Source organism: Rhinolophus sinicus, chromosome 1, assembly GCF_057876585.1.
Source record: "Rhinolophus sinicus isolate RSI-liver-muscle chromosome 1, RSI-T2T, whole genome shotgun sequence".
Taxonomy (NCBI): Eukaryota; Metazoa; Chordata; class Mammalia; order Chiroptera; family Rhinolophidae; genus Rhinolophus; species Rhinolophus sinicus.
In genome coordinates this window covers 49,125,794-49,141,421 of record NC_142501.1, presented here as the reverse complement: position 1 = coordinate 49,141,421, position 15,628 = coordinate 49,125,794, and the positions used below count along the sequence as shown (strand labels likewise).

The 15,628-nt window shown below is 37.1% G+C and overlaps 1 protein-coding gene across 3 annotated transcripts in view; it reads left to right on the top strand.

Moving 5' to 3' along the window:
• The window catches only part of NELL2 (neural EGFL like 2), a 316,912-nt gene that overhangs the window by 159,186 nt on the left and 142,098 nt on the right, over positions 1–15,628 (top strand). For all 3 annotated transcript variants that reach the window (XM_019748417.3, XM_074325809.2, XM_019748418.3), the window contains exon 14: positions 15,460–15,585. In XM_019748417.3, the coding sequence (XP_019603976.3) occupies positions 15,460–15,585 (126 nt within the window). The remainder of the gene's footprint in view (positions 1–15,459; positions 15,586–15,628) is intronic.

Below are 15,628 nucleotides of genomic sequence, written 5' to 3'. Positions count from 1 at the left end.
TTAATATAATGTAATGTAATATAATATAATATAAAATAATATAAAATAATATAATACTGGCTCTTATATAAGACTCAGCCTTATATTAATTTTTGCTCCAAAAGACGCATTAGACCTGATAGTCTGGGTAGGTCTTATTTTCGGGGCAACAAGGAATTAATGATATATCTATGTATTAAATAGGATTAAGACCATGAACTTAGCTCTGAGGTGGATGTATAGTCTCTTCTGGTAGTTTGATGTATGAATGGCCTCTATCATTAAACTTCATTTAGAGAATCTTTGTTCAGCATTCATTTATTCAAGGTATTTATGGAGCACATACTATGTGTCAGGGCTTGAGTGAGTGCTGGTCATATAGCTGTGAGCAAAACTGATTAAGCCCCTGCTGTCAGGGAGCTGACTTTCTAGTGGAGGTAACATTTACATACAGTCTGTGCCCATTTTCCAGATGCAGATGGAAATGAGAATTCTGACTGATGTTTTTGTGCTTTGTTAAAATAAGTAGTCCCGGTCTTTTACAGACTTTTGGCAGCTGTTTTTTTAGACCTTAGTACTCAACGTGTTTGTCCAAAGACCAGCAATATAGGTCACCAACTGGGAGCTGGTTAGCAATACAGAATCTCTTCCTTTATCTCAGACCTACTAAATCAGATCTGCATGATAGCAAGATGGCCAGGTGATTCCTAAACATAGGAAAATTTGAAGAGTACTGGTTTGAGGCGTAAATTTATTAACTTATCACCTAAAATGATTTGGTAACCATCCAATGTTTTTTAGCTGTATGCACAACCAGAGAGGAACTTTAGTGTTCACTGTCTCAGTTTATTTTCATCAGGATACAATTTGGTTTCCTCAACATGATTTCTTATAATGTGGTTCAAGCTGCAGCAAAATCACCTGAGGAGCTTGTTTAAAATGCATATTCCTGGATACAACCTTAATTCTGGTTAGGTAAGTCAGTGTTGGGTCTCAAAAATCTGCATGTTTACAAGCTTCACAAGTGATTGTGCACATTAAAGTTTCAAAAGGACTATCCTAGACTAATTCTTTATTGAGATCCTTCTAAGGATGAATTTTCAGTAATATTGTTTTATCTTTGGTAAATATGCTGCTGCCTGGAAAGATGAATTGTTGAGCCTGTGTGGTCATCTATTCCTGTGTATTACAGTGGTGTTACTTTAAACCAGGGTTTCTCAGCCTTGACACTATTGACATTTTGAACTAGATAATTCTTTGTTGTGGGTTCTGTGCTGGCCTGTGCATTGGAGGATGTTTAGCAACATCCCTGGCCTCTGTCCTCCGGATGCCGGCAGCACACCTGTGTCTGCAGTCCCACTCCTACTTGTGATAAACAAAAGTGTCTCCAGACACTGCTAAATATCTGCTGGAGGGCAAAACTGCTTCCAGTTGAGAACCATTGGTATAACCTAAGTATAGAATAGGAAATGGCTATATGTGAGCATGATATTTATATGAGTATGACATTTATGTACAAGCACATAAGACCTACCTGGCTCTTTGGGCTGGTTTTATACTGAATGGTGAGAGAAACGTAATGACATGACTGGAAGGGGACAAAATCTCATGTTTAGGCCATAAACAAGGCTACTATAGTGTCTAGGTGCCAAAGAACAATACAAAATAGGTGGAAGAACATTTTGGGGTCTATTTTTGAGTAGCTCTGAACATGCTGTGAAGACTGAAGAAGATGCTGTATGTTGTCTCAAGAGTAGCTTTGAGTATAGGAGCTTCTTTTAAAGGGACAAAAGTAGGGACACAGGGATTTGTCCTAGCTTGGGCAGAGACTCAGAGGACATGGAGAAGCCCCAGAAGTTGCCCAGGGCCAGGGTAGTGGGCAGTGATGGTGAGTATGTGTTTATTTATTTCTGAACCCACAGAGATACTCAGGGTACGCTCAGAAGTAATTGGGGAGATGTTGAAGGGAGGCCTCAGATTCATCAACAACCAAGGAAATTTGTATTCATAGCCGGTAGCATTATTGAATTTCTGGTATGAGTTTGAGTTTTGTTTGGCTCACTATTCTCACCAAATTGCTTACCTTTGCATTTCTTTGTAATATGATATGATGACACATTCACTGTCAACCAATGTTATACCAGTATAATCGTCACCCTTTTGGTAGTCAATTGTGTCAATGCTGAAAAGTAAATCAGAACAAATGCTTATTTCGTACACGCTCCTTGTACACTAATAGTCATTCTGGTAGCTGGGTGGATACTTTGCAGATTTATACGTACAATCACCTGTCATTATTTTTTTAAAATACATGTGAGAAGAAATTGTTGGAGTTAATAAACAAATGAATATAAAATATTTATGTGGATCAAATCACAATCTTTCCATTTTTGACAAATGGGAGCAACTATGATGTTAAGGAAAGAACATTGGGCAAAAAGACTTGAATTTTATCCTTACCTCTTCTGTTTAGTAACTGTCAGAACTTGTGCAAATCACTTAATATCTCTGATCCTCAGTCTCCTCATCTGTTAATGCAGATAATTTGTCATTTGAGGTTATTAGAGAAATGGAGGTTAAATAAGATTAAGTATGTGAAAATACCTTCCAGAAAAATGAGTCCTTGGTGAAAGTCTGTCATTAAACCTCTGTTTCTCACGTATGTTTATTAGTGCCAGTGTTACAGTCAGTTCATACAACATGGATTTATTTTTGGAACTAAGATAGTACACCATTAGTGTATTGGAAACTTGTGGTAACAATCCTCTTAGAATCTATATGATGATATTGTCTTATATTTTAAGCCAGTTATAATAAGATCTTCAGCTTCAGTTACTTCAGTAACTAAGTTACCATGGTCTGTTTCCAGAACCAAACCACTTTATTCCAAATTCCTTGGTCTGAATAATATTCTAACCAGTTCTGCAATATAGAGTATGTATAATTCATCTTCATTTTGCAAATTATAGGAGAAGACTTAAAATGTTACCATTGGAATTTGTGTTATTTTTTTTTGTAGATGCGTAGCAGGTTAAAATACTTGATAATTACTTGTTTATTATTTCTAGGGAGAAAATGTCTGCTTAGACTTAAACAATTCATTTTAAATTAATTGCAGATGTCTTAGGTGAGGCAGCAGTTCATTATCGTTATCATTTCATTAGATAAATGAAAATTATATTTTAAAAGCCACCTCCCTAAAAAAGGATGCATTTGAAGTGACATGAGGTACCATATGATTAACAATTTTTAATTTAATTGATGGAAAAAGCCTTTTTGCAACTCCATTAAGTTTAAGGTCAAGTATAACTTAGAGATTAAATTATAAATAACAGCTCTATTTTGTCTTCCAAGAATTTCAAGTCATATGTTCTAGTTATATTTGTTACAAGTATTGAAGTCACTTAACAAGTGTTAGCTTGAAATGAAACACAACTATGAGCATTTCTTTTATAATTCTCGTCTTCCCGTTATGTATTCATTAACTTTCAAAAGGCAGAACCAACTCCAATATAAAATAAGATTTTTTAATCATGTGTAGTAAGGACATCTGAAAAAAGGCTTGGAGATAGGCGATGGAAGTTTGAGCATGATTGATGGCAGGAAAACAGTATGGCTAGCAATATATCAGGATTGCACAAATAAAACAAATAAAACATGATTCACTGGTCCTGAGATTATGTTGGGAATCTGTTGTGAAAATGTGAAGCTGTGAAGAAAAAATGAAATGACATGGTCCTAGCAAGAGACATTGGAATAAATGTTAGTTTCATTGTTAATATTATGAATAGAAATAGAAATAAGGTTTTTGGAGACAACTGTGGATTGCGGGAAGCAGTTAGGCACAAAATCATCAACATGACAGAGAAAAGTGAGAGATTTCAGTAATGTGATGGAGAAGGACTGGCTTGTTTAGGCAAAGGACTGTTGCTGAGCAGAAAGAGCTGCGTGTGTCGGGACACAGGGACAGTTAGAAAATCGGTGCTACCTTTAATGAATTTGAAGCGTTGGTTCAGGGGTGAACACGTTATGGTTCTAAATTATGCTTCATAGTCATGAGTATGATAAAAAATGGATCTCTGGGATTTTAATCAGACATAAGAATATTTTCATTTTTATTCCATTTAAAATTTCCCTCAAGTGATTTTTCTTTAATACGAATAATGTACTCCCAAACATTTCTACAGATTGTTCATATCCTTAGATAAGACTGTGACAATGAAGAAATGGAACTGAAATTGTAGAACATATAATGTTTGTTTGTACTGAATTGTTGTGAGACCATACTTCATAACCAACAATAAATATTAACATTGTTAAATTCAGCAATGCAGTTAGTGACTTATGTACAAACAAGCAATTGGAAATTGGAGTGGCCCCGTATCTCTCATGAAAGCACTGATGTAATGGATAGATTAATCTAATAACTCTGAATGGGCAACAATTTGGATATTGTAATGACTGAAATCCTTGTTTTTGGCAAAATAAACATATTTATTAAATTAGTTTTTAATATTTAAAAATACTAATCTGCCTTCTTGGAAAGAATAGCATTCAACTTGATGAATTTTCAAATTCAGCATGACAAGGCAGTCTTTCAAACAAGCCTGTCTGTTCATTAGTTTCAAGCAAGTTGGATTCAGCCAAAACAGCTTACTAACTAGGCATGAATAAGCAGAGACAAAAAGTGTGGAAACACAGACAGATGGAATCTCCATAGCCCAAGAGGTTAGGGAGACATTGTGGAAGAATTGGGACTTCATCTGGGCCTTGAAGAGTGAGTCCAATTTGGATTGGCAGAGAAGAAACAGCATAGAGAAAGAGGAGGACATGTTTTGGAGTTTTCCTGCAGCAGGAAGATTATATCCAGGAGTGTTAGTAGATTAAACTGCAAAGATAGGGACCAGATTGTGGAAGAACAGTGGGTTATATGGAGTGATTCTATTCTAGATTTGCCAACCACTAACCTACAGCAAACATATAGGAAACTTCTCAAGTTTGAACAGGTTCCTTGGCTGTGAAAAGGGAGTAATTCTGTCTGTTTCATGTAGGTCATAGGGTTATTGTGAGAATGAACATATCAGGCATAGGAACATGCACTGTAAAATCAAAGTGTTATAAAAATGTCAAGTGGTAGATCTTTACAACGCTATGTACATGGTTACCAACCCTAGCTGTGCGCTGTACTCTGCTTGGTAATTTTACTATGCATCCCAGCTCAGTTTCCTCTCGTTTCCTGTAATGATTATTTCAGACCTCCCATTGCTTCTAATCCTTTGACTCTACCCATTCTCCTATTCTCAGCAGAGAACCTTCTTTACTAACAAAACAGAAATCAGGAACATTAACTTCCTTATCATCCTGCTCCCATGATGTAAGCCCAGGTGCTTCACACTCACCCTTTCTTCTTTCTCCTAGTCTCAGGGGAATAGACACCACTCCTCCTAGGAGTTATAGGTGCATCTGAGCACTGAATCTCACTTCTTCCCGTTTTCGCAGGAAACTTGCTCCATCTATTATCCTCTTCTTTTTATTTGCTTCTTCCCATCAGCATTTAAATAATGTTTGTTCCTTCCACATCCACTTCTCGTTTTGTGTTATTACCCCTCTTCCCCTTGATAGCCAAATTTCTTAAAGATGTGATCTATTTTCACTGTCTCAATTTCTTCAAGTTAGACCCTCTCCTTAACCCACTTCAATCTAGATGTTTCATCCCATATCCCCTCCAAACAACTGCTCTCAACAAGGTCACTGATAACTTCTATATTGTTAAATCAGACGTCTTTCAGGCCGTATCTTGCTTGACCTCTAGGCAGCAATTAATTCTATTGATTACTTCCTCCTTCAAACACTTATTTACCTTGTCTTCATAATAATACATTGTATTGATGAGAGATCAGAGTTGCAAACAACAGAATCCACTCTGGAAGTTTAAGAAGAAAAGGAATATTTTGAAGGATGTTAGGTGGCTCAGAATTTATGTGGCAGGACAGGTATAGATGATATTCATCCAAGACTATGTTTATCACACCTGGGCACAAATCCCACTGCCTCTGCCTCTTAGTGTCAACGTCACAAGTCACACAAATACTGCATAGTTTTCACTGGTAATACCCAGAACTGGACTCCAGAAGCTATGCCACTGCCACCACGTTAAGTACTGAATGCCTTCTCCTTTACACTTGCTACAAGGTTTTACAACCTTGCATAGTCATGAGTTCTCATCTTGAAGTTTTGCTTGCATGCCCCTAATTGGCAGTCCTAGGTTCCAGGCCTATGTACTAACTGCCAAGAACACTCAAGATTTGAGTTGTGAGTTCGTTCTTGGGGAGTTGGGGATTTCCCCAACTATAGAAGGTGTGTAGAAAATGTGATAGCTGGCCACTATTTTGACATTTGTCTACCTCGAACACTCTTCTAGCTGTGCCACTACCTCTCTGAGCAATCGTTCTTAGTCTCCTTTCTTTTCTTGCCCCTTAAATGTTCCCTAGGGCTCCATCTTATTTTTTTTCTCCTCATTCTGCACCTTTTCCCTGGGTGATGCTGTCTAACACCGTGGCTTTAATTGCCTTCTCTGTGTTTAAGACTCCCAGATCTTGACCTCCAACCCTGTCCTCTCTCCTGACCTCGAGGACCACATATCTAGCTGCTTCTTGGACATTTCTACTTGCATGTGCCATAAGCACCTCAAATTCAACATGTCTAAAACCATACGCCCCTGTCACACAAATGCATCCCTCCAGTTCTTCACAGTGCAGATCCACTCAGTTGTTAAGCAAAGAGGATGTTATGATTGAGCGCTCCCCTCCCTCATCTGCATGTGCAACCAATTGTAGATCGTGTGTGTGTGTGTGTGTATTTGTGTGTATATAGCGGGGTTGCCAAAAACATGTATACAAGTGGACACTTTGGTCAACGTTGCTCAAGCAGTAGTTCACCTTAATCAGAAGTGTCTGGACGCTGATGGTAACCACTTTGAGCACCTCTTGTAATTGCAGAAGTCAGATATGACATTTATTCATCTTTTGTTATCAGTGTATATTGGGTGTTACAATTTTAATACAGTTTTCCTTTCTTAAAATATGTATGCATTTTTTTGGCATTATGTGTGTGGGGTGTGTGTGTGTGTGTGTGTGTGTGTGTGTATATGTGTATGTATATATTGAATCTGCCATAGTCTCCATATTCAACAAGAATATACTGTCACAGGCATAGGAATCCAAATTACTGAGTTTCCTCCTAGCTTCCAGTTTTCTGTAATCTATTCTTTACCTTGCAATTAAAAGATCTTGCTTAGCAACTCATGACATCTCATTCCCCTGCTTAGAATCCTTCACAGGAGAAGCATATACACCCCCCGCGCCCCATGCGTGTGCTTACATGGGTGTAGAGTATCTCTGGAAGTTTGCACAAGAAACTGGTAGCAATGGTTGTCTCAGGGATTGGGAATGGGAGAACCAAATGGGAGTGGGTCAGTCTTACTTTATTGTGCACTGTACTGTATCTTTTACATTTTATACACTGTGCTCATGATGTATTAAAAATTGATTAAAAAAACTTTAACAGATTCCCATTGATCATAGGATAATGTCAAATTCACATGGTTTCTAAGATCATCACACAAAATTACTTCATTAGCCACATGGAATGTTTTGCTCTTCTTTGAGTATATCACATTCTTTCACTTTCCAACATTTACACATAGTTCCCTTGTTTGAAATGCTCTCTTCTCTCCCACCTCACCTGGATAATCCTACTTCTCCTTTACCCTTGTGCTTAGAAATCACATCCTCCTGGAAGCTTTGCCTTGACTGCAAGACTAGATTTAGAACTTACTTTTTTTTCCCAGATGGCCCTATCCTTGTCAAACTCCTATAAAATTTTTGAAATTATTGTTTGTGTCTTGTCAGAAAGACCATAAGCTCTGCAAGGACAGATACTACAGTTGTCTTATTCAAGGCTATGACATGGGTGGTAAGGTAAACATATTGAACATAGTAGGAATTCAATAAACATTAGTTACATGGGTAAATTACTCATGCTTGTTTTCTCTGCCCTGTAATTTTCCAAATTATCTCATCTGTCCCCATAGGTATTATTTTATAATCCACTCTAAACCCTATCTGAAATTTTTCTTCTGCATGTCTCCACATATATATTTTAGATGTAGGAATTCTAAAGCTAGGAATAATATATTCTATTAAGAGCAGTAAAAAAGCTAATATAGCTTTCACTCTTTTTGAAGAATATACTATACAATTTACAATGAATGAATTAAAAAATGAATGAAGGAAATATATGGCTATTATTTTGAGATGTCAAAAAAAATCACATTTAAGTGATACATATATAGTTTTAATACATAAAAATTAATATTTCATAAGCAAGCTCATTAATGCCACTGACTTTAAAACATTACTTTAAATCCTACCTTATTTGTAAATGACATTTTAATTTATTCTTTACTGATTTTTCACTAAGCAGCCTACTTGTACTTGCAATTTTTTTTAAAAAATACTCGTATCTTCCCAAATATTACTCTCAAATCTTTTCCACTATTACATTTCTCAGAACTTAGTCTTTTTCCCGGTTTATGAATTAAGTTATTGATCTCTTTGTCAACTTTGCCAAGACAGTGTTTCACAGCTGATGGGCCAAGACTTAGAAATAATCCATACTGATCTGTATTATTCTTCAGTATGTGGAACTCTTGCTGTTGAACTCCATGACTTCAAGATTTTATTGGCTAAACAAGAAGGCATTAGTGTTCATTAATATGCTAATATAATTCTTTTACAGGGCAAATTTGAGATAAATGCTATGGCCTTAGAAATACACCATGCTTTAAAAAAAAAAAAAAATGGCACCAGTGACATACAAGGCATTAGATGGAGAAACTGGGCTATGTGGCAGAAGCATACAGGAGAGGGGGAAATCATTCCTGAGTGCCCACTGCCTCCAAGGGTAGTCTGGGGACCAGTCTGCAGGCCAAATGGAACATTAATTTGGGACCTGGGGTCTGGAAGCATGTTCTCATTATGATTGCTGCTCATTGGCTGTCTAAACTTGTGCTGGAGAGATCTTCCAAAAACACAGATCTGATTCCATTAATTTTTTCCTAAAAGCATTCCCATTTCACATAGGAATGAAGTCCAAATTTTTAAATATGGCTCATGAAAGTTTCACAATCTGATCCCTGCCACCTCTTTAATTTGTCTCTGGCATCTCTGTGCCTCCATTTCTTTAATTGTCAATGACTGGGGTTAGGTTAGATAATTTCTAAAGTTCCTCTCAGGTCTAAAAAATGTATGGCTGTCAATAATTGCAAAGTTGGTCTCAGCTTTCAGGTAGGATAAAAGGGAATTTATAAATTTATAAATTCCTGTTTCTAAAATAGATCAGCTTGAATTATCCTGAAATAGGAGAAGTTGTTCAAGTATAAGAAATACAGTTTACTTCTGCTTTTCAAGTTTGGTGAAGTATGACTGTGTGTCCTACAAAATCCTGGAGGATCAGATTCTCCACTGCAACCATACAGATCATCTTCTCTTTGTTAAAACTGTAAAGTATGAGGCCTGGTAATGACTTGGAAACGTCTAGCCTTTGCTTTTATGATGATGGAATTGATGTCCAGAGAGATGAAATGCCTGTCAGGTTTATAATAGAGCCAAAGACTAGAATCCAGGCTCCTTTATTCCTACTGCAGTGTTCTCCCACTGTTCAAGATTATTTCATCTTGGTGGCTTATGTTCACTGTTCGTAGAAAAGCCTGTGTCTGAGTGAATGCCTCGGCAATGTACTGGGAAGACAAAGGATTCGCTCTGCCAAGTTGAGCTCCAGGTCAGACCAGTATAAATGAAACTACTTACCTTTTTTCCTTCCAGGTGAAAAGCCATGAAAGGATTCATTGATTCATTCAGCAGATGTCTAGTGAGGACCAGCCATTGTTCTAGAACAAGGTCTCTATCCTCCTGAATTTTATATTCCAATATAAATAGACAACAGACATATTAACAAATAACTTAATAGGACTTTCAGACACTGATAAGTAATATGGAGAGATGGAGTCTGGAGAGGTCACTTTAAATTTAGTAACCACCTAAGACTTAGGCTTTTATTCATTCATGAACATTCTTCTCACCTTGATTGTACCTCTCATCAACTCTACCATTGCACTATCTTACCAACTCTTGTGAGATTTATTTTTCTATGCCATTTTCCCACTCCCCTCCTTCCAAATGCTTTAATGTCTTCATATCACAGCAAATAAGGTGCCTTTCTCATATTTGTTGGACATTTAAGCATAGTCACATTGTGTCTCCTATCTCATAACTGTATTTTCATTTCTTAACTGCACAAACTCCAATCAACTGGAATAGTTGTTGTTTCTCGGCGTTTCATATTTTGCTGTCTATGCTGCCTACACTGGACTTGAATCTCTACAGTACTTCCACTCATCTTTGAACAGCTCTATTTGACAGGAAACTCTCTTATTTAGCAGCTTGCTCCAACTTTGTGCAAGTCTCACTTTAAGCCTACTTTACAATCCACACCAAGTCCTGCTATACCATCAAATTTTCCTTGGTTATCTCTGGCCTTTATCGTCAACCTTCCTCTGAATACCAGTCCTTGTAGTGTATGCTTTCTTCTTTTCTTTCTTTCCTCTCTTTTGTTTCCTCTTCTCTTCTTCCTCTGTTTCTTCCTCCTCCCTCCCTCCGTCCCTCTTTCCCTCCTTCCCAACCCCCCCTCTTTTTCTCTCTTTCTTTATTTCTTTTGACACTTAACCTATAAGACCTCAGGTTGTTATTCATGTAAGTATGCCCTGGTTTCTTAATTTCATTATCAGATCCTCAAGTTGGGAGAGGGGAAAGTTATAAACTTATTTCTATCACCAAATATAAATCCCTCAATGTGTTCCACATTAATAGGTGCTCAGAACAAGCAAGCAGCGTGTTAAAAAAGTTGTTGCTGCCTATTTAATGCACACTGTATATGTTTCTGTTACATAGTACGCATGATGTCATAATATTATTGTTTAAGTTATTTCTCCAGCTAGAATTTGTTGCAGTACTTGGACACAGTGTATGTCCATTATATACTTGTTGAATAAATGAATGAAGATTTTTTAAAAACAACTAGAAATTGCAGAGCCTGTAATTTGCTCATGTTCATTGTGAATTTTAAGGAGGGGAATGTGAGTAGTATGATAATATAACAATCCAGGAACTTATTTGACCATGCAATACTCTATTTTCAAGGAACCATGAATCTCTTTGGAGATATTGCTCTCTAAAATGCAGGCGTAAAACGCAGAAGGCACCTGAGTGGATGCAGATGCTGATGTTACTGTTTCCTGGACTGTTAAGTACTTTTAAGGCAGGGTCTGTGCTTTAACTCTCTTTGTACCTAATTTTGGAAGGGACATTAAAAGCCACATGGCCCAGTATATACCTTTTGCTGGAATCTGTACGAGCATATCTAGCTCGTGCTTAAAAACTTCTATTTGGCGAAAGCTGTCTCTGTGGCAGCCCTTTCCAACTTTGTGTAATGCTCTCTGCTTAGGCGAAAGTTACATTGAAGCACCCCGTGTGCTATCCACCTGTGGTTGTAGGTCTAACTCTTAGAGTCCTCGATGTGACTGAAAATCTAGTAAAGTGACTTGGACATAGAAAACATTCAATAAATGTGTAGAGAAATGAATTGAATTGTGAGAATTTGGCTCATTACATTTTTGAACTGGGATTTGGAACTAAAGTACACCCTGGACTGTTTGAACATGATTTTCCACCTGATTACTTTTTACTCGTGCCATTGTTGTGCCTGTGAGTATCTACACATGTAAATGGAAATTACATTTATGTAACTTTGCAATTTTAGTATGTACATGCGGCTCTTTGGGGAATTCCTTTTCTGAAGATGGGGTGTGTGAATTTTATAAAGGCATTTGGCGATTAGGTGTCCAGTGTTGTGATGGTATGTTTTATTATTGTACTTCTTTTCCCCTCACAGTACTGCTTCAGTAAATAAGGCTGACACTTCATCTCTCTTGGTCATGAATCCAATACTCTACCTGATACAAATCATTCAAATTCCTAACAGGCATCACATTAAATAAGTTCCTTGTTTTTGCTTTATGACCCAACTTCGTGTTTTCTCTGATCGTATGATAGCTTAAAAGTGAACCATCTAGAAAAGAAAATTAGATGGGGCAATGTCTCCCAACAGTCTGGCATGTAGACCTAACAACAAGCAATCGAGGGACAGTATTACTCTTTCACAGATAATCTCTATTTATCTTATGAACCAACTCATCCCATAATTTGCGGCTGTAAATTGGATCACATCCACAGAAATAACCCTAATTTGCTGTCTCTTTCTCCATCTCCTCCCGTAGGACTTAGTACTCTTCAGTTCCCATTCCTTAAATATCTTGGGAGGGATCTGGGGTGCTTCACATGTACTTAGAGTTTGATTTACCAGAGTTCGATTTGCCAGGTTTGAAACCTACTCATGCCGGGGTAGGTTTCCTTCTGTAGGAGACTGTGTGAGGAGAGGTACAGTGCTCTCAGTAAGGAATGCTTGGTCCAGCCAGCACTCAGCCCTACTCTGGGCACTGAAGCTACTTCCTTGACTCGACTAGGATCTATGGTCTCTCACTAGGAACTACTCTTCTTTTGAGGAATGCCACCATGTACTCAATAATTCTTCCCGCTAATAACTAAGATGTCTTCACTGAGTTATGTTCCTTATTCTTGGCTCTTTTATCCCCAGAGGTAAGTGTTTCATGCCTCTGTGCACATGGATATCTTCGTGGCCATCCCTCCAGCTCCTAAGCGTAAGCCCTGGGGACTACTGCAATGGCTTTCAGTAACTCACTTCTCCACAGCACTCTCTCAGAGGGGTAGGGTTAAAGTCCATTGATCCAGCTGAGCATATTAATTATCTCATATCATTCCTATTATGGTCCTGGAAGCAAATGAGTTTCCATCATATTCTCCCAGGTTGCTTATAATGTGTTTCCCAGAAAATAAGACCTAGTCGGACCATCAGCTCTAATGTGTCTTTTGGAGCAAAAATTAATATAAGACCCGTTCTTATTTTACTATAATATAAGACTGGGTATAATATAATATAATAATAATATAATATAATATAATATAATATAATATAATATAATGTAATATAATACCGGGTCTTATATTAATTTTTGCTCCAAAAGACGCATTAGATCTGACTGTCAGGCTAGGTCTTGTTTTCGGGGAAACACAGTAGTTTGATTTTTAGGCTGTATTTCAATGTGATACTTTCCTTGCAGACTAGTGCAAACATTTGGAAGTAGCATGTTGTCATGAGAAGAATATTATACAAGAAATCAGAATATTTTAGAGCCATTCTTAGATCTTCCTTGAAGCATTTATTCATTAATTTTGTAGCATTTATTGACCTCATAATGTCCTGGTATACCTACAAGGTATTGTGGATACAAAAATGAATTATATACTCAGTGATTTTTAATCCTGGTTATGCGTTTGACCAGGGGTCATCAGTCTATGGTCTGTGGGCCAAATATGATTCACCATCTGTTTTTATAAATAAAGTTTTATTGGAACATTGCCAGGTTCATTTACATACATATTATCTATGGTTGCTTTCATGCTACAATAACAGAGTTAAATTGCAATGGAGATCCTGTGACTCCTAAAGCCTAAAATATTTACTATCTGGCTCTTTGTTAAAAAATATTGCTAATTCCTGCATTAGACTCATGGAGAAGATTTAAAAAGAAGTCATTGCTTGTGTTCCACCACTGTTAGTTAAATCAGAATTTGGAGCGTGTGTTTATGAGTTAGCCCAGGAGTCAATGTTTTTTTAAAAGTGTCCCAGATAAATATAACATGCAGCCAGAGTTAAGTAACATGAATAAGATGATCTCTCGAGGAGTATATATGATTTATTGGGCAGAAGAAGCTCACAAAAATTAATAAAGGTGAAATTGATGAATCTATAATGGAAACATGTACCAAATTCCAAGAGAGCATTGCATAGGGAGTATTTTATTTCATTAAGGAAGATTCCATAGAGAGACATTTAAAGAGATTCTTGAAGGATGCTTCCCCTGGTGGGTAAGATGTACTGGTAATGATGACAGGGAGAGGAGTAGAGAGAGCAGCACATTCAAGGCGTGATCAGAAGAGAGTGGCTCATTCAAGGCGTGATCAGAAGCTCAGTGTGGCCAGAACACTGAGAGGGCGAAAGGAGATAGAAAAGCAGAAAAGTAAGGGCCAGACTAGCAAGGATTTTGTACGCTAAGAGGTTTTGAATTTGTTTTGACTTTCATTTAGAAGTTGAATGGAAAATTGAGCCTCTCTAGGCCACAGTTTTTCCATCTATAAAAATTGTGGTTAGCTCAGATGATTGCCAAGAACTTTCTAGCTCTAAAATGTAGCTTTCTGAGTTTGTGTCAATTACTTCCTTTCATACTCTCAGGACTGGGAACATAGTTGAGCTTATATGAAATGCATGACTTCTACGTATAGTGGTGACTCACCTGGCTATTTCCTATAATTGATCCATTTCTCTTAATAGTACAAATGAGGGCAATGCTAGTTTGTGGATTCACCACAAGCATTTGAGAAAACGGACTTCTGGAGGAGAAATATCTTACCTGGTCAATGCATAAAGGCTCTTCATAAAGAGTATTACATAATGATAAAGTACCTGTAAAATACTTTGTTTCGCAGAGAGAGGTGCTATAAAATTGGGACAGTTTTATTGTCAAAATTCACACTCTTCCCAATTAGTACTAGTGCGTATTTTGGCTTAGCATTTGTAAGTCTTTACACTCAAAACTTGGTGTGTGAATTACTACAGAAGTTCTTTAATTTATTATCTTATTTTACTATTTTATAGCTTCTTATTTATATCAGATCTCTGCACTATAATTTCATCTGTGTTCAGAAACTTACTGGGATAACTATATTTCTACTTGTATCTCTAATAAGCTACATGTTATTGGTTTCACACTTTTAAGTGAGGTTATTAAAGTTCTGGTGTATATTGAATATTTTATTCACCTCTTGTGGGGTCTCACCGAGTGTTGAGAATAACCAGTGAATTAAAAAATAATATATGATAAACTCAGTGATAGAGGCTTCCAAGACTCTAAGGCAGCCCAATGTGTATTTTCTGATTCAGTTTATCAAACATCTGTAGATGAATGCACTGAACATTTTCAGTTATGTTTAGTATGATGCAAGTTGAAACAGATACCTTTGAAACTGCAGCAAGAGCTGTTGGAAAAAACTTTTTTGGTTTCTGTCATTTGAACATCAAACATTCCTATTAAAGGAAATGTTTTGAATGCTTTTTAAAAATGCATTTCAATTAGTAACTATTTCCCTCTCCTCACCAAAGACAATTACAGAGGAACTCTAGAATATTGCCTACTATTGACCTCTTCGCTCTACCTTTTCTTCACAGACATCGATGAATGTGCTGAAGGCCGCCATTACTGCCGGGAGAATACGATGTGTGTCAACACCCCAGGTTCTTTCATGTGCATCTGCAAAACAGGATACATCAGAATCGATGATTATTCCTGTACAGGTAAACAGTGGCTACTTATGAAATAAAATCTTTCTATGTCTTA